A 24,468-nucleotide genomic window follows, 5' to 3' on the forward strand; every position below is an offset into this window, starting at 1 on the left:
CGCCGTCAGAACCACCACGCTGATGTGTTCGATAAGCGAGGTTTTTTCCTCACTGTTGTACAAAATACAACTGAAGTGTTAAGGAATCCCTCTTCTAAGAGTGTCGTTTTAATACCTTCAGTAAGTTGACTAAGGATAACCACAGAAGTCAAGAAATTCCTCCTAAGATTCTTTCAGATTTTTTCAAGCATGTTAAAAGTTCTTTAGGAATTCATTCAATAATTCTTTTTTTTCTAGAACTTTCTCCACGATTCTAGTTAAGGTTTCAAACAGTTTGTTTTCTCCAGAGGTATTTGAGATTGCAGGGTTTCTTCAAGATCCTAATCATAATATTTTCTAAGAATACCATAAGAAATTACTCCAGAGATTCGTTCATGGATTCTTCAAGATATTATTTGAGAAATTTCCCAAAGAGTTATTTGAGAAGGAAATTCTTGAGTAACACCCACAAGATGCTCTGAAAGAAATCCTGGACTCTTAAGAAAATCTTTTTACTTAAGAAATTTTTCGAGGTTATTGTTTGTAAGAACTGGAGTAGTTCTAAAATGAAATGCCTACACTCAGGTAAATGGAGTATCGATAAACATAGGAACCCCTTATGAAAATTCGCCACAAGAAATCGGATTGAGATTCATAAATTTGCCTTATGAAACCAGAATTTGAAAGCAAAAAACATTTTCGCGGCAACCTGGAATCGAACCAAGAACCTTGCGATCAATAGGCCCGAGCATACACCACGCGCCCATCGACGCCTTGATGTGGAGTGAAGCTAAAACGATACATAAAGCGTTGGTATTGCAATAATCGTTCCACTTTTCATAAGGCAAAATGTATGAAATTCGCTGCGTGTAGGAGAAATTTTTAGAAATTCATCTGTAGAAACTTAATAAGAATCCCAGGTCGAAAATGTTGAAGGATTGCTGGAGGAGTGTTCAATTATTTCGACATCGAGGCATTCCCTGGAGGATTTTTTGGAACAATTCCTGGAAGGCTAACTGGAAAAAATGGCGTAGGAATTGTTGTAGATATTATGGAAAAGTACCTAAACGAATTCCTACCGAAACTCTGAAATGAACATTTGTAGATTTTTTTGGAAGAACGCCTGTAAGAATTTTCGGAAGATAATAACATGACTGGGGAAATTTGTGGAAGAATTAGTCAAACAATATCAAGAATCAAAAAGCGTTGGAGTGGTCAAGGATTTCCTGGAGCAAATGCTGAAGAATTTTAATCCCTTGAAACTCCATTGGAAGAATCTCTGGAGGAGTTTTTGAAAGTATATCAAAACAATTCTTTCAAGAAATCACTAGAAGAACAGCTCGAGGAATCTGAGCGGAAATTTCTGAACAACCTATGAAACAGTCGCGTAAACCACTATTAAAATTAAAATAAAGACTTTAGAGACCTTTCGCCAGAAATAAAGACTTTTTAGAGACTTGCATTGAAAAATAGTCGACTCTCCATAACTTGATATTCAAGAGACCATCGACTTATAGAATTATTGAGTTATTGAATAAAACGACACAAACATCCCAAATTCGAAGGAACAAATTCTTGTATTTCCAATACATATATGACCATTTCTGTAAGAAAGCAATATTATTTTGTTGATAGTATTCAACAAACTATTATTTCTCGCGAAACATTACTAAAGGACCTATGTAAAAATTAGAGATTCTCACCTCTCTCGCTCTCTTTCGATTATAACAGTGGAATACTTAAGCTTTTGGGAAGTTTTTCACTACAGAGCGAAAGGCAATTTCCTTGACTAGCGTTTCAAATAAACACGCAACAGAAGAGGTTAATGTGACTCTGTTATTGATCAAAGAAAAAGTAAACAAAGAGAGCCTCTCATTTGTACATAGGTTTGAAACTTTTTTCGAAATGCTCGAAAAAACACGTTAATTTGTTGACAAAATAATTTTTTTTCATTTTCATCTTCTTAAAATTTTATTACAACTTGCAAATATTTATTTACTTCCCAACAAGAATTAGTCTATGTTTTTATGAATAAGAAGAATTTTAAAATAAATATCGAGTTATGGGGCGAAATCTACCTCTCGTATGACATCGACTAGAGCAGATATCGAGTTATAGAAATATCGACTTTTGGAGAGCACGATCTATGGGAATATGAAGGGACTGAAAAGATGCCGGGGCCCAGATAGCCGTAGCGGTAAACGCGCAGGTGTTCAGCAAGACCATGCTGAGGGTCGTGGGTTCGATTTCCACCAGTCGAGGATCTTTTCGGGTTGGAAACTTTCTCGACTCCCAGGGCATAGAGTATCATCGTACCTGCCACACGATATACAAATGCAAAAATCGTCAATTGGCACAGTAAGCTCTCAGTTAATAACTATGGAAGTGCTCATAAGAACACTAAGCTGAGAAGCAGACTTTGTCCCAGTTGGGACGTAACGCCAGAAAGAATAAGAAGAAGAAGAAGAAGAAGAAGAAGAAGAAGGGACGGAAAAATCCATCGAGTTATAGTGTACATCGAGTTGTGCAGACTCTATCAGCTCTGAGTACTAAAGGTTGAAATCAAGAACACTGTGAGGTTCGCCTTCCCTCCGGGATCGGGAGCGTTTACCTGAAATTCAAGAACCAAACAGCATTCAAGCAGACGTTCGAGAACAATGGGCATCCACTTCGCTTTGAATATGCGAATAGGACAACAGTGATGGTGCAAACATCAGATGCGGAGGGCAACTTCCAATACGTTCGAGTGTGTGAACTGCCACCGGAGCTACCGGATAGCTAGGAAAGTACGGAGAAGTGAAACGTGTTGTACGAGAGAAGTTTCCTGTTAGTCTTGAGATGGACATATTCAACGGCGTTCGTGGGTTGTACATGAACGTGAAGCATGAGCTACCGCCGGCGCTTTATTTCCTCAATTGGAGAGGTAATGTCTTTGCTGGGAACAAGGATTTTTTTGTTTATTTGTGTCCATCGAGGAATCAGGTGTACCGCAAGGATCCGTACTAGCCGTCTCTCTCTTTTTGGTGGCTATGAACTCCGTCTTCAACAATCTCCCCGATGGTATATTTATCTTCGTGTACGCCGATGACATAATTCTTGTCGTTGTTGGTAGAAGTCCCAAACTCATACGGCGTAAACTCCAATCAGCGGTGCGTGAAGTCTCGAAGTGGACAAGTTCCTGTGGCTTCAAGATGGCTGCGGAAAAAATGTGTAATTTCACATGTTTGTAACTTTAAATATCACCCCTGGACAACCCCAGTAATTGTCGATGGATGTGAGGTTGCAAAAATCCTAGGAGTTGTCGTCGACAGAAAATGCAACTTTGCTTCGCCTTTTTCCTTCGTGAAAAAAGACAGCGAAAGCAGAATACGCCTAATTAAGGCACGCCTAAGGAAGGCACTCAACTAACAACCGGAGGTTGTCAATGAATATAGGTCGGAGCATAATAATCAGCAAGTTACTGTACGGCCTAGAAATTACAATCCGTTCAGCAACGCTTATGATCCAAATCTTTAGCCCTACTTACAACAAAATTATACGTCTCACTTCTGGTCTACTTCCAAGCTCTCCGACTTTGTCCACAATGGTTGAAGCCGGAATACTCCCTTTCGAGTACACCCTAACTGCGGCAGCAAGCAACAGAGCGATAAGCTTTATCGAAAAAACATACCTACGGTGCACAAAGAGACATTTTTATCCTCGATGAGACAAGAAACTTGTTGCAACAATATACTAATATTGACTTTCCCGAAATAGCCACACTCCACCGAGTCGGAAATCGACGATGGGATCGTCCTAATCCCAAAGTTGATTGGTCAATCAAACGAGAAATACGGGCAGGCGAATCACCGGAAAAAATTCAGGTGATCTTCAACGAACTCATTGAGAATAAATACGCTACACACTGCAAAATCTACACAGATGGTTCACGCTCAAATGGAAAGGTTGGCATTGGTATATCTTCACCAATAGGAAATTTCGCACGCAGATTACCCGACCAATTTACCGTCTTTTCGGCAGAAGCTGCGGCAGTTTACTTTGCAATCAAGAAGTGTACAAGCATCCCCAACGCATCGGTCATCTTTTCTGATTCCGCTAGTACATTGGCTGCATTAGAAAATCCGCAACAAAAGCATCCCTTAATCCAGGCTATCGAAAACTCTATTCTACCCAACACGACTCTTTGCTGGGTCCCAGGACACAGTGGCGTTAGAGGACACGAGGAAGCAGACAAGCTTGCTAGCATCGGGCGTACATCAACCAAATGGAATCTCGGAATACCTAGGGCAGATATGAAATTAGTAATTCAGAATGCACTACAGGATGCATGGTATCGAAGATGGGAATCCAACAATGGTGAATTTCTGAGAAAAATCAAAAATACTGTGTTAGAATGGTCAGACAGAAAAAATCGAAAAGAACAGAAGATCTTATCTCGTTTAAGAATAGGGCACACAAGAGTTACACATGCACACTAGACTGATGCAAATTTTGAAGATTTTGCTCCCCTATGCTTAAACGATGTCAATTATGATAAAAATGATCCTCCCAAAATTTGAATTGATTCGGAAGCAATTTGGTTGTGCACACGCTATTTGAAGTTTATATGGAAATTACTATGGAAAAGGCAAAACTTTTGTGTTCAGTCCTCTAACTGCTTGTCGTAATAATGTATGGAAAAGTGAACACACTCATCTCATGTAAAAACTTCCCAGCTACAACTTTGCCGATGACCACATTTTGATTGGACGTAAGGATAATTTGTTATTATTGATTCCAAAGTCTAAACCATACTGAGATGATCATTCAATTACTTTCAGAGCAACACTGCTTTTTTGCTGTAGAACATAGTAGCCTGGATTACTTTGATCTATTCTTCCCGCCAGGAGCACCACTGTTGCCTGCCGAACAGTTGGTGAAACATGCTACCGTAAAGTGCCGTAATTCAGCGCAGTTAAGGAATAAAACGATTCAAATGGTTACCTAAAAATCAGTATTGCATCAACAAAAAAGCTTTATGGGTGGATCGTTAGCAAATCTATTCTAGATTATGGGAAAAATATAAACTAGACTGTATTCATAATTTACATTCGTGATATTTTTGAAATAATTCACTCGTTGAAATTGCCTAATTCCGCGCATTTTTTAAACGCTTTTCCATATTCCGCGCAGCAGAATGCCTAATTCCGCGCACTCATGAAACAATCAAATTTACATTGATTTTGATAAGGGGCTGCATCCATTCGTTACGTAACACTTAAAATTGAAAATTTTCAACCCCCTCCGCTTCCGAAACACTTTTTGTATGAGAAAACGTAGAGTTTTGTATGAACCGTAACTTTTCAGTCTACGTTCAGTTTTTTTTTTAACTATTTTTTTGTCTATCACATGAAATAAAGATTACCAATACGGTGGCATTGGTACGTGTGAATTTCGTCTAGGGGAAAGTGGTGCAATTTGGCCATCTTAAGAAAAGTCGTTAGAATTGAAATTTTTAGATCAATACACTAGATATGCATGATTTCCGTTGTCTTAAAAAAATCACGAATGAATTTTTCGTCGATTTTTTTGTCGATGGGGTTATATGAGCACCCTATTTTATGTTGTGATATTATCTCATAGAATCTAACAATTTAATTATTTTATTCACTGAACTGGAAAGTTTGGAAATGAAATACTCTTTCGAAATCTACTGAGCTTATATTTGGCTTAAATATGTTTCTTATTGCATAGTTTTAGACAATTCGGTCGAGAAAAAAAACCCCATCTTCTTCTTCTTGGCATTAACGGGAATCGAACCCAGACACCTTCAGCGTGGCTTTGCTTTGTAGCCGCGGGCTCTAATCACTCTGCTAAGGAAGGCCCCTGAAAAACCCCCATGCCAATGTGAATCATTCCACCCCCTTGCATTGGCGAAACCGCCCCGACTACCCCTATTTGTATTCTGCACTGTTCATACAATACAAGGACTAGTTCGCATTATTGCTTGGAATCAATAAGTTTTGAGCAAATAAATTAATGGTATCCACTAATGCCACGGGTAACTGAAACTAAATTTTTTTAAGCAAAAACAAAAAATTAGAAGAACCTAAGGGTCGTCCATAAATAACGTCAATCCCTCTCCTCCGTGTTATCATACTTTTTGTTTAGAGGCTTCGTAAATTATGTAGGGATCGCAACGTTTCCGTGAATCATTTCCCGAGAATGTGTCGTAATTTGTGGGGTCTTCTACAAATTACGACATATGTTGTTTTTCCAATAATTCTATATGGATTGTATAATTTAAATAAGAATCATAAACAAGTGTACATTGGCAATGGTATGTGTGGCTCATTATGCTAAGTCAATTTTGTGCGGCGCAAAGATGTATAGACTATTTTTTGGGGCTGTGTAAGGGACTGTTCATAAATTACGTAGCATTTTAGGGGGAGGGGGAAGTCTACGGTTTTGCTATGAACCAAGTATTAAGTATTAAGTATGGAAAAACAGGCTACGAAGGGGGGGGGGGGTGTCAAAAATTGGTCAAAAAATGCTTAGTCATTACTGGACGCTTCCTAAGTGGGCTTTCCCGATATTCCGCTTGTACATGAAACGTATGGCCCAGATAACCGTAGCGGTAAACGCACAGCTATTCAGGCTCGAATCCCACCAGTCTCGACGATCGTTTCGGGTTGAAAACTTTCTCGACTCCCAGGGCATAGAGTATCATCGTACCTGCAACACGATTTACAAATGCAAAAAATGGTCAATTGGCAAAGAAAGCTCTCAGTTAATAACTGTGGAAGTGCTCATAAGAACACCAAGCTGAGAAGCAGGCTTTGTCCCAGTTGGGACGTAACGCCAGAAAGAAGAAGAATGAAACGTAAGTATGCATGAAGTTACTTTTCAGAGAAATAGACAGATGTGAAGACGGATATAGCATGTTTTACTTGTCTGTTGTTATACGAAGAACAGTGCGCGGAATTAGGGCATTATGAAAAAAAGACGTAGCCTAATTCCGTGCAATACTTTTTTAAATAAAACTCAATAATTATGCTAATATTTGATAAGATTTCATAGAAGCACCATGAAACATATCTGTGGCAAGTAGTTCCATGGAATATTGCATAAAAAATAAAACATTTTTGATAAAGAATTCGCGTTTGTTGTTGTCCTACAGTCTTAGCACGGACGCTAAGAAAATTAGAAAAATGACGTTTACTCCGACGGGCCTTCACTGATTATTTTTTTATGCCGCGAAAAAATGCCTTATTTGCTTTTATTTGTGATTCAAACTTATGCTAAATCAAAGTAGCCTCGAATAGCATTGAAAGTTGCTGAAATATTAATGTGTATTTCCATATATAAATAGTTTTGTATGAAATGCGCAGAATTAGGCACTGCGCTGAATTAGGGCACTTTACGGTACATGCAAACCAACTTTATGATGATGAATAACAATTTATTCTGACGTCCAATTGAAAAGTGGTCTTCGGCAAAGTTGTAGCTGGGAAGATTTCACATTAAAAGAGTTTGTTCACTTTTCCATAAAATATTTTGACGAAGAGATAGAGGGCTAAACACATAAGATTGGAGTTTTCCATAGTAATCTCCATATAAACTTCAAATGGCGTGTGCACAGTCAAATTTCTTCCGAATCTGTTCAAACTTAGGGAGGATGCTATTTACCATAATTTAAATCGTTTAAGCATAGGGGAGCCAAAATTTCAAAATTTTCATCACTCTAATGCACACTATATCTCCAATTTAACTAAAACAACTTGTGAAACCTGCTCAATCCCTCTGACTGTTGAACACATTTTACTAAACTGTCAAAAATATGCTGATATACGTAACAATTTGAACCTACAAGATAGTATGAGAACCGTGTTAAGCAATGATGTAAATGAAGAGGAGAAATTGTTTTTGAAAGAACCCGAGATATAAAAATTAGCTTTACACGTTTGAAGAGGCGAACCAGCTGCGAAAGCTGAAAACCTCTATAATAAAGATAAAAAAAACTTAGAAGGATATCCACATTATAACATGAGAGATTTTAATAATTAAAATCAAATTTATAACAATTATATTCATACCAAGCCAAGTCAAATCCACATCCAGCGGCACATGCGCGCATCTCAAACGCAACTTCAAAATTCAAGTAGGTTTGAATTTTTTCGTTCTTCAAGGACATTCCGTGGATTTTTCTTGCAGGGCACAATACACACATATTCACATATTAGTTGTAATGTCTGGGGACCGAAAATATTATTTTAAAAGATAGTGTTTTTTGATAAATTTCTGCCGGATACACGAGATTAAAATGCAGCTGAAAACATTTTCAATTCAAGTAAAACGTACAAGGAAATTGTAATAAAAATCGAACACTGCAGTTATTTTACTAAATGCAAGAATGTGTATGTGCATATTGATCTTCTTCTTCTTCTTTCTGGCGTTACGTCCCAACTGGGACAAAGCCTGCTTTCTCAGCTTAGTGTTCTTATGAGCACTTCCACAGTTATTAACTGAGAGCTTTCTATGCCAATTGACCATTTTTGCATGTGTATATCGTGTGGCAGGTACGAAGATACTCTATGCCCTGGGAAGTCGAAAAAATTTCCAACCCGAAAAGATACTCGACCGGTGGGATTCGAACCCACGACCCTCAGCTTGGTCTTGCTGAATAGCTGCGCGTTTACCGCTACGGCTATCTGGGCATATTGATACATTTTGTTATTTCTGATATGTTTTGTAGCTTAAGGCTAAGTAGCCCGTCATTCGATTTGGCAACAATGATGACTTTTCAGCTTGCATTTCAAAGTGATAAAACTCAATCTTGACAGTTTCTATTGACTTGAAAATGTATCACTGTATGCGCTAACATTCATAAAGCATGCTGATACTTTTTCAGCTGTGTTAGTGCAAAACAAACTGATTTTCTTTGATTCGAAATCGTGAGATGAATTAGCAACAATCATCAACGACGCGTATGAATTTCAATGACGTCCTACTTCGCCTTAAACGTGCAAAATCCAGTCAATCACCAATTTACCGTTTGAATAGACGTGATTAACCAAATTAAAAAAAAAAATATAGTTTCTTGTTGTTGCACAGGTGATTGATTTGAGCACGCGACGCCTCTGTTTGGAGATCGAGGTTTTAGAACCGGAAAGCATTGAATCGGAAGAAGCATGGAGGAAAACGAGAAAGTAGTGGAATCCAAGCCTGAACCGGTGCAAATAAGATTTTGGAGGTCCAAAAGAAAAACTTATACGCAATATGCAGGGATTGCAAAGATTAGACTGGAAGACGAAACGGAACCGCAGAAAAAACGAGATTTGGAGGCCAAGTCATCAAGGGGCCTAAAGCGGAGAAGCTCTTCCCGACTATCTACTATCGGTACAAAGTTCACTTGTTAGTTTTGTTGGATTTTTTTTAATTAGATTTATTAAAACAATATAATTTAATCATTGGCTCCGTGAAGTGTTAAACACGTATGAGCCTAATAAACAATTAGAAAAAAAAAACCTTTGTGGAATCTGTTGTAGGTGGTACTGAACGGATATTGGTATCATCCGATTTCGAGAAGCGTGATTATTTGTTTTAATTTCACTATCGGTTGTAGGCGAGTTTAAAGTTTCTCAAATTGTACCAGATGGTTCCTGATTTTCAACTATTACTAGATATGATGCTAAAACTTCTTTATTAACGAAAGAGGGAGAGGTGATACGCACTAACGTGAGCCAAAAAACTTTCAAAGTAAAACACCAAACGCAATGGTTTCACCACTGTTGCGTTTGAGGTCGCGAGACGTGCATGTCTCGGTACGCCATGTTTGGCTTTAGTACTATTTGATTTTTATTACTTTGAACGTTTCATATCCGATGAAGAAATAAACACAATCAGAGATTATATGCGCATTCGCTAGCATCGTCTTACTGCTAGTAAACATATCTATAGTTTATATTATGCACTGGTTTTCATATCGAGAAAATTAAACACTCTGTTCGAGAAATCTTGCCTTTGGTTGTCCCCATTTTAAAGTGTGTTATATTTTTTTAAGTTGCCTGTAATCCATCGATCAAGCAATTTCATTATAAAATATATATTTTTTCCTTTGGGTGTGTCGATAAATATTTTGTCCCAACTGATGCCTCTGTTCTTTTTTTTTCATTCACCTATAAATGCGAGCAGGTTTGCTAGTGTAATTGTTTTAGATTTTTTCAGGTCTTTGAATTTTGAATTTACGTTCTGTTTTCACATCAGCTTAATTTAATACACTTGGCGTTTATACACCGAAACAAACGAATCCCAATAAGGTCACGACATTCCGAAAATCGGGTTTTGCTTAAGGACTTCTACACCTACCGAAAAATGGGTTTATTTTTTACGCTAGTTTGTGTTTTCTTTTATGGATTTTATGTAGTGGTGCTTGTAGAAGTTACAATGAACGATTATGCAACTTATTTTGTTTGCATAAGCGTTAAGATAACTACCACAGACTTTTCTAATAAGATTTTCATGAAAATATCAATATCATGTTACTTAGGTGAGAGGATTAGAATCCAAACAATTAAATTTATTAAATTTTCGATTGAAATCATTCAATAGCATAGGCCAAACGAGTGGATGGACACATTTCGAGTTTTATCGGTAATAGTTAGGGGAAATTTCTAGTTCGAGTTTTATAAGTATTTTCGCTAAGTGTTGATTGAATGATCTACCCTGCTTTTGTGGGTCCCATCTACGAATTTTCTAACAGATGTGCATGGTTGGACATGACTAGGGATGAAAAAAGTATCGATATGGAAATGAGTTCCTAACCTATTTCATATTCGTGACTGTTCCCATCCCTAAGCCTGACTCTTCCAAAGCAGACGACGGTAATACGGAAGAGGTATGTAATCACATCGTAAGTGGTACAAGTGGTAACGTTTCGATTACTTTCCACGTTTCTTTCCTCGGTCGAGTCAGCCACAGAGATACACTCCATATCGAAAAGAATATGATTTTTTTAGTATCCAAAGTGTGTGCAATATTGTGCTTTTCATGATTCGATTTATAAATTGAATGCTGTGGCAGTGATGTCAAAACGATTCGAAAGTGGGGAAAAGCCCCTTCTTTTAGAGGAAATACCGACTCGATCGGATCGAAAGAAGAAGAAAACTGAATAGAAGACAAAAATTGATTCTTAATCGTTAAATAGAGGAAACGATACTTAAACAATATAAATGGCAATATAACTCTTTAAAACAAAATTATCTTACAAGAATAGAAAACCATCCCAAAATATACATAAAAGTAAACTGCAAATATACACATATAAACAAATGACATAAACTAAAAAAGCAACTTACCAAAAAATATTTAACAAAACATTTGTAAAGCTCAGCTACGAAAATCAACATCATCGGGATCCGATGGTCGTCGCATTTCCGCATTATGTAGTTGACCGCGCGTACGGTCTCTGTGAAATTTACTGGGTCTGCTGTTGGTCGTTGTCGTCATCGTCGTCGTCGTTGACACATCCTCCACCGCCTCAGTAGATGGCCTGAAATCTAGGCGACTTGCGACACCCGATCGCCAACCAATCTGGGGCTCTAACCAGCGTGTACCGACTGCCGGGGGAAGACACAGTTGCAGCCAGAGGTAACGCATAAAAACATTTGAGGTTCAGTATTCCAACGAAAATATGTGGAGGTAGGGCGTAATGCCGTACGCGTACATGGAACGAAACACAGAAAACGAAAGATTAGAGGGCGAATGAGATGGGCGTGTTTGTGTGGTGATCATGAATGATTCGTGTAAGATGTTTGCCAAACGACATTATGCCGAATGGGGTACTTTTGTTCAATATTGTGTGATGTTCTATCTAGAAATCTAAGTTTATATACTACCCTAAATTACTTTGTAGTGATAAACCAAACCAACATTTCAAAAGAGCGTAACTGCTTTTCAAAACAACATCTTTCTTCGAAGCCAACTGTAGCTTCGACTATTCTCACTATATTTGAGAGATTGGAAATCATAGATTTGAAGCGTTGTGGACAAAGTTATTCTAGAACATCTCTCGCCACTTAGCTCTCAGCTTTGTGTTCTCATGAGCATTTCCACAGTTTTAATTTAGAAATTTCTGTGCTAATAGAACATTTTTGTATTTCTCGCATAACTTTGGTTAAGGCGAAGTAGGCCGTCATTGAAATTTGTACGTGTCGTTGATGATTGTAGCAAATTTATCTCATCATTTCGAATCAAAGAAAATCAGTTGGTTTTGCACTGACACAGCTGAAAATGTATCAGCATATCGTATACATGTTAGCGCGTACAGTGATACATTTTCAAGTCAATATAAACTATCAAGACTGAGTTTTATCACTTTGAAATGCAAGCTGAAAAGTCATCATTGTTGCCAAAACGAATGACGGGCTACTTAGCCTTAAAGCCATTGGTAATCAAGAAAATCATGATAATCTACGTAAATGAATTGATCAATTTCCAAACTATATCCACTGAGCGATGGAAGATAATCTTCTCTTCATCATAGCGTTGGACAATAAGGTGTAAATCCATCCATATACTTAGGATAGCTCGCAATTCCTGAATATAACTACCAATGGCTTTAGGGTTTTATACTAAATTATGCGAGATTTGGGTGTTGTGTAGTCATGCTGAATGTTACCCTTCCTATACCGAGGGCAAATGAGTTCCTCTGTCTACATATTTTTAGCCCTGGGTTAGCTCACCTCGAAACCCTTCCGAAGGAAGTCGTCACACTATAACGTTCTTGTCATAGGCGACTATGTCGGGGAAGGGATTCGATTCCAGGTCCTCGGCGTGATAGGCGTGTATTCTAACCACTACACCAGGTCTGTCCCCTCTGTCTATATATTTAACATTGTATGGTTCAGTATTCTGCGCAACTGCTCATTGCAATGGTTGCAAAGTTTATAGAAGGCCATACAGTTCCACACCTTCCATCATCGCTGATGCAATAATGCATGGGAAACATTTTCACATTAACTTCGTATCGCTCGTCAGCGATAATAAAAACTCCAGCAAAACTGCCTTATTCGTTGTTATTTTTAACGAAAATACCTAATTTTGGTTTCGGGGAAGCTACTGAGAGAACAATAATGTAGCGTGATCGATGATTTCGCCTTTGTAATTAATTACCTATTGTTCTACCATTTTTTCGAAACATTACGCGAGTTTTGAGTTTCTCGTTCACTGTGAATTTCTCGTTTTTGAACTACTTCTACCAAATGAGCACGATGGAACACTACACTATCGATAACGTTTAGTCTACCTTCAAAGTTTACACCTTCTGCCTTCGAATATCCAACTATTGTGATCTATCTAGAAAACTGCTCTCGATGTACTGTGGTGCTGTATCTGTTGCAAATCTGTAATGTATGAGTGTTTCGCCCAATATCCTAGTGTTTGTTAGTGGTCCCGATTTTGCTGGAGTATATACTAGAACACACTCGAGAAAGTAGTTAACAAAGGAAACTAAAAATGTAGTTTACGTAGGCAGTAGAAAGTCGAGAAAAAACACAGTGGGAAGGAAGTAGAAATTTCGTTGGGAGATAGTCGTCGTCGTCCTGTGTGTGTGTGTCGTCTAAACAATCACTTCAGGGTGTCATTCTACGAACTCATCCGAAGGAACTTCGTAGATGGCCTGCCAGGGGGAAGGATAGATGGTACGTAGCAGAACGAAAGATGAAGAATCGGAAGAAAGTGGCACAATTAGAGGAATGGAAGAGAGAATTGAAGAGCTATGTACTAAAAGATTTTCTACACGCTAGTAATTCTGATCGAACCCACTTCATATGATGTCTTCTATTCTAATACAAAAAGTTTTGCTTGATTGACTTATGACCTGTATCCACTACATCCATATCAATTCTAATAATTTTCCAAAGACTAGATTGTTATACTAGATGAATACAAAAGTGCTATGAATCAAATTATCCGATGTATACGTTAGAATGTCCAAATGTATATGTGTATCTATCCTAGGTGAGTTTAGATGTATTTATGATTTTGATTTACCCGAGAAATGTCCACGCCAGTGATCGATTTGACCAGATCCGGAATCTTGTTGACGATTTGTAGCACTTCGCCGGTGAGCTTTGCCGCACCGACCTCACCGGTGCCACTGGATACCATTGTAATCTTTTTGGCCTGCGACAGCGGAGCCGCAACCTCGGCGGCCACCTGTTGAACGATAATTTAGAAAACGTTACGCTTTCGAACTTTTCAAAAGACCTTACCTTTGGCAACGTATCCAACAGCATGTCGACCATGGCAGCCTCGCGATATTCGCGCCAGGCTTCCGCCTTCTTAGCCATCTGTTCGGCTTCGGCTTTCGATTTGGCTGCGATGGCAAATGCTTCAGCTTCTCCGCGAACCTTAATCTGTTTCGAACATTGGAGAGGTTTTATTTTTATTATTGAACTTTATTTACGTAACTCTAACTCACCGCTTCCGCTTCAGCTTCGGCCTCCAAAATGACTCGGTTTCTGTTGGCTTCAGCCAGTTTCTCCAGCTTGTACTTCTCGGCCTCGGCCGGTCTCCGGATGGTGGCCTCCAGTTCACGTTCACGGCGAGCCATTTCCTGCTCCTGAACGGCAATCTCCTGGGTACGTTCGATGACCTTGATCTGCATCTGTTCCTCCTTGATGCGCTGCTTGGTCTTGGCAGCCTGCAGTTCATAGGCCATCTCGGCTTCGGCCTTCTTCGTTTGCACCTCGACGTCGTAGACGGCCTTCTTCAGTTCGAAGTCACGCTGAGCCTTGGCGATCTCGGTGTCGTTGAGGAACCGAGCGGCCATCCGTTGCTCCTCGGCGATGGCCTCCTTGATGGTGGCGTCACAGCGGGCCTCCGCCTCGCCAATACGGGCGTCACGCTTCACCTCGGCCGTACGAGCCATACCGAGGCTTTTCAGGTAGCCCTGTTCGCGGGGAGGGAAGAACAGAAGGAAAATACGGAAAATGCACAACGAACGGCGATTTTACGGCATTCCAATGGGTGGCAAAAACGGCTCTCAAAGATCTATTCGTGAATGAAAATACCTTTTTAGGTGTAGCAATCGGCACTCTCAAAACGCTCGGCCATGTGTGATTAAATCTTAGGTTCGCGGTTTTTTTATTTTTTTCAGTGGCAGTTCCATAACCTCTTGATCAAATTCAAATTGAGCTTCAAAACATACGAAAAGACAATGCCCGTCAAGTTCTATCTCGGGATATGAATATTGTTTAACATTGATCAACCAATAATATTAATGACGACAATAAATGACGATTTAGTCTTCTTTCAAGTTTTTCGGGGCCGAACCAGCCTCGGGCTGAATTTCCCCATAATAAAGAGTTAATAATAAAATTCTCTCAAGTAATTATCCATAGCCTTAAATTATATGTGTCGTTGATTCTGTCAGTGTTTGGATAAGATTGCATCTTCAGTTAAATGAGAAAAAGTTGCTGTAGAAATCCTCAAATTGTCCTGTAAGAAGACCGTCAATATGTTGTCTGTATGAGTTACTTAACTTGCTTTAGTGTCCATACTGGATAGTGTGAAATTGCGTCAGGTGTAAGTTCCTTTTCTCCACGCTTTATATTCATCCAAATCGACAGTTTTAAAATTAGCCATTGTACAAACCTTAGCAGTCAGGCTAAGGCCTGGTGGCCGCTGCTGTACGTAGGTGACGTCTCCATTCGACTCGGTCCATGGCTGCCTGTCGCCAGCCACGCATTCTTCGAAAGGTCCGCAGATCGTCTTCAATTTGATCGACCTTTCTTGCTCACTGCGCACCACCTCGTCTTGTGCCGGTCCGATTGTTCTCGAGAACCATTTTCACCGGGTTGTTATCCGACATTATGTGGTGACATGCCCGACCCACCGCAACCTTCCAATTTTTACTCTCAGAGAGCCCAAGTACACGAATTCTTCGATCTCATCACCGTCAATATAAACTCTAAGTCGGGACGTGCCGTGTCCTTTCTTGGGCTCGTCGCTATCATGTACTTCATCTTCAACACATTGATGTTCAGTCCGATTCACCTAGCTTCAGTCCTTAGTCGGATGTACGTATCCATCATCGTCTCAAAGTTCTGCGCTACAATATCAATGTTATCAGCGAAACCAAACAGCTGAACAGACTTTCTGAAGATCCTGTCTATCACCCTCAAACGCAATGTTGAACAGTAAACACGAAAATCCATATCCTTGCCGTAACCCTCTGCAAGACTCGAAGGGACTCGAGAGTGTCCCTGATACTCGGACTATGCACATCACTGGCTACATCGTTGCCTTGACCAATCTCACCAGTTTGTCCAGGAATCCGTATTCGTGCATAATCTGCCATAGCTGTTCTCGATCGATTGTATCATAGGCCGATTCAAAATCGATGAACAAATGATGTGTGGGTACATTGTATTCGCGTCATTTCTGCGACACCTGGCGGATGGCGAAAATCTGATTCGTTGTGATAGACTACGGCATAGAGTAACTTGTAGGCGGCGCTCAAAATTGTGTTCGCATGACGATTGTCTTAATCCAACTTGTCACGCCTTTTGTAGATGGGTCACACGACACCTTCCACTACTCCTCCGCTAATACTTCCTCTTCCCAAATGTTGCAAATAACCCAGTGCAACGCTCTTGTCAGTGCATCACATCCAGATTTTCTGAGCTGTCTCAGTCGGTCCATTCCAGCGGCATTGTTGTTTTCATCCATTCAATCTCCGTTTTTACTTCTTAGAGACCTGGAGGCTGAAGTCTTTCGTTCTTCGCGCGTGCTCCAAAAGCTGGTCACATCACCATTAAGGTGCTCGTCGTAGTGCAATTGCCACCTTTCGACCACCTCACGTTCGTTCGTGAGAAGATTTCCGTCGCAGTCTCTGCACATGTCGGCTTGTTGCACAAAGCATCAGCTTCTCATTAAAACTTCCACGAGTGCTTAGCGCGGAGCAGCCCTTCCATTGCTTTGCGATCTCGTTCCTCTTGCTGGCGCTTCTTGCTTCGGAAGATCGTGTTTTGTCTGTTCCGTGCCTGTTTATACTGTGCCTCGTTCGCTCTTGTGCGGTGTTGCAGCATTCTCGCCCATGCTCCTTCTTCTCATCCTTCAACTGCTCGCATTCGCCGTCATACCAGTCAATTCTCTGAGTCGGAGTCGCTGAACCTAGTGCTGCTGTTGCGGTGCCACCTTTGAGGGTCGGATGTGCCTACTGTTATCTTCCTGAATGGCGGCCCCAAACTGCTCAGAGCAGCCTGCTCTTTCGTTGGTATGCCCACTTCCAACTGCTGCGCGTATTTTTGGGCTACTTCTGAGCTCCGTAGGCGCTCGAGTTAAGCCTCGGTGTTCAGCTTCATCGCGAGTTGATCACCGTCGAAAGTTTCGAGCGCATATATACTGCAACTATATAGTGGTTCGAATCTCCATTCCGATTCTGTATGTGAGAACATTGGTGATGTCGTAGAATAATTTTCTGTCGATTAGAACGTGCTCGATTTGGTTTACTGTTTCATTATCGGGTGATCTCCAGGTGATCTTATGAATATCTTTGCGGGGAAGAAGCTACTTCAGACTGCCGTACCACGAGAGGCTGCAAAGTTGACGCTCCAGCTGCGTGCAAAACTCGTCGTCGGGTCTCCCTTCTTGTGTACAGTGTACGTTGATTATGCTGTAGTTGAAGAAACGGTCTTTTATCCTCATCTTACATATCTTTGCGTTGATCGACTGCCCCTTGATAACGCGTTGCTGCCCAACACTATGAAGCCAGTTCCTAGCACATTTGTGATGACACAGTTTTGGTATAAAGTAGCCGCTCGATGCTCACTTTTCCACACCTTCTGCCCCGTCCAACAAAGTTCCTGCAGCGCTACAATATCGAAATTACGGGGATGCAGTTGATCATAGATTAAACTGTCGCAACTTGCGAATCCTTCCATAGCCGAGTGATTAGAGGCCAAGGCTACAAAGTAAAGCCATGCTGCAAGTTTTCGTAATTTCCTTGACTTCCCTGGGCATAGAGTATCATCGTACCTGCCACACGATATACGAAAGAAAGCTCTCAGTTAATAACTGTAGAAGTGCTCATTGAAGAAGAATAAAACACATTGCTTTCGCCGACTTGTTACAGACGTAGTCAACGTGCCTGTTGAAGTTCACCTGATCATCGATCAACACTGCCAGGTGTTTCAGTACCCGCAGTATGCCCTCCGACGATGTTGAAGACTCGTCATCCGTAAAACCAACAAACGGTTCGGTCGATTGCTAGCATCAGCAATGCAAGCAAATTGATCAAATCCGGTAAAAATCGCACCTCAGTTGATAAAATAGAGATAGATTGTGACGGGAATAGTCTATCCCTAGCATTATAGCACAAACGGAAATTGAATGATTGAATTACAATTTTAGACAAACAATAAGTGAGGTTATGGATAGCCACTGAGTTGCATGGCGTCAAAATTTGATCACCTTGAACCGTAGTGGCCCTATTATCTATACTCAAAATACCTATTCCATGTGAGCCATAAATCTGGCGCAAAGTTTCTCAAACATACATTACAAACTATTGATACAACTATTTTGTTTTGTCAGAAATTTCTATCAGAGCGTCAAAAGCTAAGAATAAGCCGCCAAATATCGGTAACTGAACACAACGAATCGAACGAAATGGAGGAACACAATGTAATGGAATTGAAAAACCTAAGAAAATACGTTTTCTATGTGTAACTAAAGATACTTAGCCACGTTTGCAGAGCGACTCCTGATCACGGACCGATACAACCTAAGGAAACTTTGGCAGTGGATTGTATTCGTGTAATGATCCAAGTATTGTCGAAACTATCAGTGATGTAGGCGTATTGGTGCAATCAGTGTACGAAACAAATAAAACGAATAAGAAGCACATCACATCATTGTGCCAAAACAGACGGTGAAAGAAGTAAAAACAAATCCAAATTCTGTGAGCGTGTTGGTGTGTTGGGCAATAGGCGTGCAAGTATGTGTGCATGTATTCATGTATGATACGGACTGTTTTGTAAGAGTATCTGCACCGGTGGTGGTGTGGATCGCGCGATCTGGCTATATGAAAGTACTCTCTATTGCGAATGCTGTGTAGCTTGGTAGCAAATATCAGAAACAGATCAACCAAGGCCGTTGAAAAGTGAGGTCATGTGTCGCTGACTTTCAAGTTGTATTAGTGGTGGTAGTAGTAGTAGTAGTAGTAGTATTAGCGCAAGAAACAATTTTTGGCCGTCTGATCCCTAAGGGTTTTGATCAACATACCTTAGCACCCTTTTACATTTGTTTTTCAAATTATTGTAATTGTAGCGGAAAAATATACGAAGAAAAAGAAAGAAAGAAAAAATACACATTGGAGAAAAAACTATGTGTTTCTTTTTTCTCTGGGGGAGGTGGTTGGAGGGTGGCGGGAATCTGGTGTTACTTGGGAGGGTTAGTACTGTTACGGAGGGTGGTGTTTCATAGGTGACAGAGAGATTGAGTAAGACAAGGAGCTACTGCAGAATCTACAGAGTAAGATGCAATGGTTCTATCGGAAGAAGAAAAAGTAATCGATTGATGACGAAACGAATACCAAATTCAAAATAAAAAGTGCATCCAATTGCCTAAGAAGAGTAGAGTAGCTTAGCCGCATGTGAAATGATTCAGGAAGAGCGATAAACGAACCAAGTTGAGCCATTACGAGCTATATCAGCATTACGATAAGGAAAGAGCTAAACGCGGCTAGCAAACTGCTGGCGCAATACGAACAAGGTTTTGATTATCATTTTTTGGCGATAAAGAAATTGACCAAGTCTAGTGCAAACAAGATAAGGAGAAGAGTAACGAAAATCAAAACAATTGAAAAAGTGTGTGCCAATTCGCGATTGAACAGCCTATAAACTAAGACAGAAGGATGAGGTAAGAAACTTGAAACTTTTCGGGTATTAGATGAGAAAGAGACTGAGAGAGAGAAAGAGATTGGGACATTGAGGATTGAACTCCTACGGGATCTTACCTCCTCGTCGCGAATGTCCTTCAGCGTGTACGACACCACCGTAATACCCATGTTGACCAAATCCGACGAGGCAACCTCGAACACCTGTTTGGAGAACTTCTTCCGGTCCTTGTAAATTTCCTCCACCGTCATCGAGCCCATAATGGCGCGCTGGTGTCCCTCCAGCGTGACCAGCGCAATGTGCTGAATCTCCGCCTCGGACTTGCCGAGGAATTGTTCGCACGCCGTCAGCAGCATATCTTCGTTCTGGCCCTGTATTTTTACTTGGGCAATGCCGGTCACGGAAATTGGAACACCCTGGCTGGTGTAAACTGTTGGGCTTTCCACCTGCAGCGTCATCGTGTTGAGAGAGATTCTAAAAATAAAAGCACAAGTAATTACAATCAACAGTTGCTGGTTTCCGGTCTGGCGAGTGACAGTTGGATGTCCTACCGTTGAACTCTTTGCACCGATGGCCATACGAAAGCTCGACCTCCGGGAACCAACAATGGTTTCATGTGGCAGCATCCTGTGGGGGCAAGGTACAAGTAAGATTATGAGAGTCGAAAATTCAATTTGGCCAATTAGCCTGATTGACACGGGCGAAGTACAGTGGCCCAATTTCATATTCGTACACGATACTGATTCCACATCAAGTTAGTAAAAAACTATTAAATGAAGTATTGAGCTACAAATACTTTATCCACATTGAAGGTAATAGGTGTCATCTATTGTTTGCCAATCACAAAATGTTTCCATTTACATTCATCTTTGGATTAATATAAAAGTATTGAATTGATGTCTAAAATTCACCCAATTCCATATTCGTACACCTACCAAAATTCAAACGCACAACGTTCAAAACTAAATTTAGAAGCTCTATTTGATTACTGAAGTGCTTTATTATGATGTTCAGATGTAGTGAAATACATTTGGACAATTTATTAGTGGACATATATGAAATTTAGGTAAAGTTATGAGAAATGCCAGTTTTTCAATGATGTTTGCTATTAAATCCTATAATTCGAACAATAACGTTTATTTTTGTCACTGGATCCAATCTATAGATTATACTCGTAAGATCTGGTAGAAATTTAGTTGAAATATATATAGTTTTCATTTTGAACAACAGGTAAATGTTAATTTTGTTAAATTTGTCTGTGAAAATAATTTGAACTACGAACTTCGTTTTACAATAAAGTACCCTAAACTACGCTGTACATACCTCCACATAATTGATGTCATCGTAATATTCAATTATCTTTGAAATAATATTTAAATTATATTCAAAATAGCACCCTATTTTGCAATTTATTGATTTTATAAGAAAAATACAAAATAACTTGAATGAGCAGAAAGCATTGATACACTATTTAATAGAATATATCCTGTTGTTTTCATCATTTTAAAAACACGTTTGTGTTGCGGTTATGGCAATAATATTTATTCTATAAATCTCTATAATCATGTTTGGTAGTAAAATGAAAATTAAAAATGATAATTATGCAATGTTTTGATAGGAACATTAACTATGGATTATGTATATACATTTAGGAGCCAAACATAAGGAAATTGACTAAAATTTTTGGTTTTGGATTTGTTATAAATATTATATTACCTAAGATTCAAAAGTATAAGTTGTCGATATCCACTCTTAGCTACTCTAAAACTGATTATAATTTTTTGAAACTTGTGCAATATGCGCAATTATCATTCTTAAGGAAGTGATGATGAAAAAAATGCAATTTATTGTTCGACTTACCGAATATTTTAGCAAAAAACATGGGAAAACTGGTATTTTTCTTAAATTTACTTAAGTTTCAAATATATTCGTTTATAAATTTTCCAAATGTATTCTACTGCATCTGAACAACACAACGAAGAGCTTAAGTAGTCATCTAGTCCATTAAAAATTAGTTTTGAATGCTGTATATTTCTTTTTTGTTAGGTGTACGAATATGGAATTGGGTCAATTATAGACACAATCTCAATACTTTTACATTATTCCAAAGATTTAAGCAAATGAATACAGTTTGTCATTGCCAAACAATAGATGACACCTATAACCTTCATTATTGATAAAGTATATCGAAGTCCATGCACCATTTAATAGTTTTATACCAACTTGATATGAAAACAGTGCCCCGTACGAAAATGAAATTGAGCCACTGTAGGTGACTGAATGTGTGTTTGTCGGTGTGGGTGCGCATGCAAAATTGATTATCCAATAAGGCACAATATTGTTCGAAGCTCGAAACATGAAACCGAGACCTACTCTTGATGTTTCAGTTTGTTCATTATCACATGGGAAAACTATGATAATTGGTAGGTTAACAGGTAATCCAATTTAACCATTTGGGATTACGTGATTGACGTTTATGGATGTGAAAGACTACCTCCGAAAAATACTATATTTGCAGTAACGGAACACAGAGATATATTGTATGCTTTTCTCATGTGTCACGGGAAATTTTCTATAGGCCACGATGCTTGGGTCATTTTACAGGGTGTCTACTCATTTACAGAAATTTGATTCCCTGATATTTCCAGGTTTTTCCATATTCCAAAATATGATTCCAGGTTTGAGAAAATCTCCAAAATACAAAAAATGATTGACAATGGTCAAATTTAGGTGATTAAAAATTTATTTTCAAGGATAGGTAGTTTGGCTTCGAAACACTTAAACAAAAAAATCTAACGATAAATTTCAAAGTTATACTAACTTCAATAAAAAATATTTGTTTTTCTGTTCGTTCTAAATGCGTAAAAAACATAAGGAAAATTTAGAGAAATCTGGTGTTTATAATTCAATTTCTACGAAAAACAAATATAATGCTCTGAAAGTGTCTTTAGTCATCAAAACCAGATATGAAAAAATATTCTATTTGATCTTAAAGAAAAAAATAAACTTTCCCTCAAAATGAAATTCAGATTTATGGACATCCTGCGAGACCCAAAATTTTCTCTGGAGGCCGTTTTATATTTTTTCCTAGATGATATCATGGGGAAACAGGACTAGTAGTGACGGATAGCCTAAGAAATAAGAACTTTTGAGAACTCTAACCTGAAAAAAACAAGAACTCAAAAAAGAATGAAAAATGAATATAAAAATAAACCTAACAAGAACCACGACATGAGAATTTGATTCCTCATTTGAACAAATATTAAACATATTTCTAAGCCTTCCTCGTGAAATTATGACAAGTATTAAGTACTGATCGTTTCACTGTGAATTTCTTTCATATATTACTCCGAAGACCGCTTCAAGAGTTTGTTTTGTGATTTTTATGAACTTGTTATGTGAGTGATTCCAAGCAACAGCACCAAAATTTGGTAAATTTTTTAATTCATTTTTTTCTATTGAGCTGAAACTTTGCACAGTTTTCCAGTTCCATCTAAATCGTCATTTTCCGATATCAAATCTTCAAGTTGAGTCACGACTAACTTTTCAAAAGGGTGTATGTGAAAATGGTTCAAAAATATTCAAAAAGCTGCACAGCAAAAACGGTTCGTTCGATTGTTAGACAACTAAAGAAACAAAGTTAGACAACTAAATAAAGATTCCAAAAAAAAATACACACAGTAAAAAAAAATTTTTTTTGCATTAAAAAACATAATTTTTGACACAAAAACTCAAATATCTCAAAACCCTATCGGAATACCAACGTAATTTTTTGAGGGAAAACGGTCCATTATATTAGCTATCTACCATAAAAATTTGGTGATGGTAAACCAATAAACAAAAAAGTTATGACATTTCAAACATGTCACAATTTTCACATTTAGTAGAAAACAATTTTTTTTTTCGGTGTGAATTATTACGGGAACCGCAGTTTGTTGCTGATTTTATTGTTAAGGGCCTTGCGTGAATTAAACAAGTCGTTTTCATGTATTCATTAGTATTATGTACATTATATGTATAAATATTATGTATATGTATAAATATTATATGTATATGTATATATGTATAAATTAAAATGAATTAACAGATTACACGAAAATAATTTTTTTTTTTACCAGGATATTTTTTTTAGAGTATGATCGATGAGTTTCAAAATGTTATATATAAACTTTAATAGTTTTGGATTTGGGTATGCGTTATGAGATCATGAAAACATTTTATTAATACTTATTTATTTATTTATTGTTATTCAATTATTTTACAATATCGAACACTTTTGCATCATTATCAGTACAGTTCGAGTATAGTTTTGCTTTAATGTTATTTTCTGACAATGGAATGAAACAGTGAAATTTGTGGGTTCCTTGGATCGTTTTCGCGTTATTATATTGCTCGCTGAGCTCTGATGCCGTTAATTCGTACTCTTCAGTAGTAGTAAAACAAAATGATAATTTTGTTAAATCTTCTACTTTTCTGCGATTCGCCCAATCAAATAGTTCTTTTGCAGTTTTAATTGGATGCTCACGTTCTTTGGCTAAACTTGCTCTTGTGGCCATGCGCTTTATGGTTCCTCCAAAAGCATCACAAGGACCTTTGCCATGTGACG

The 24,468-nt window shown here is 38.7% G+C and overlaps 2 protein-coding genes across 3 annotated transcripts in view; both read right to left on the reverse strand.

Moving 5' to 3' along the window:
- The window catches only part of LOC5575737 (SPARC-related modular calcium-binding protein 2), a 217,609-nt gene extending 206,200 nt beyond the window's left edge, over positions 1 to 11,409 (reverse strand). Inside the window, exon 1 of the mRNA XM_021840029.1 lies at positions 11,316 to 11,409. The gene's annotated coding sequence lies outside the window, so the exon portion shown is untranslated. The remainder of the gene's footprint in view (positions 1 to 11,315) is intronic.
- The window catches only part of LOC5566722 (flotillin-1), a 75,837-nt gene continuing 61,161 nt past the window's right edge, over positions 9,793 to 24,468 (reverse strand). Inside the window, exons 2-8 of one of the 2 annotated variants that reach the window (XM_021840033.1) lie at positions 20,414 to 20,489; positions 19,982 to 20,336; positions 19,249 to 19,257; positions 14,441 to 14,911; positions 14,232 to 14,375; positions 14,011 to 14,175; positions 9,793 to 11,576 (exon numbers count right to left, since the gene is read on the reverse strand). In XM_021840033.1, coding sequence (XP_021695725.1) covers positions 11,559 to 11,576; positions 14,011 to 14,175; positions 14,232 to 14,375; positions 14,441 to 14,911; positions 19,249 to 19,257; positions 19,982 to 20,336; positions 20,414 to 20,489 — 1,238 coding nt within the window. In that variant the 3' untranslated portion in view covers positions 9,793 to 11,558. The remainder of the gene's footprint in view (positions 11,577 to 14,010; positions 14,176 to 14,231; positions 14,376 to 14,440; positions 14,912 to 19,248; positions 19,258 to 19,981; positions 20,337 to 20,413; positions 20,490 to 24,468) is intronic. The other variant, XM_021840034.1, reaches the window with a different exon arrangement.

Source organism: Aedes aegypti, chromosome 2 (assembly GCF_002204515.2).
Source record: "Aedes aegypti strain LVP_AGWG chromosome 2, AaegL5.0 Primary Assembly, whole genome shotgun sequence".
Lineage (NCBI taxonomy): Eukaryota > Metazoa > Arthropoda > Insecta > Diptera > Culicidae > Aedes > Aedes aegypti.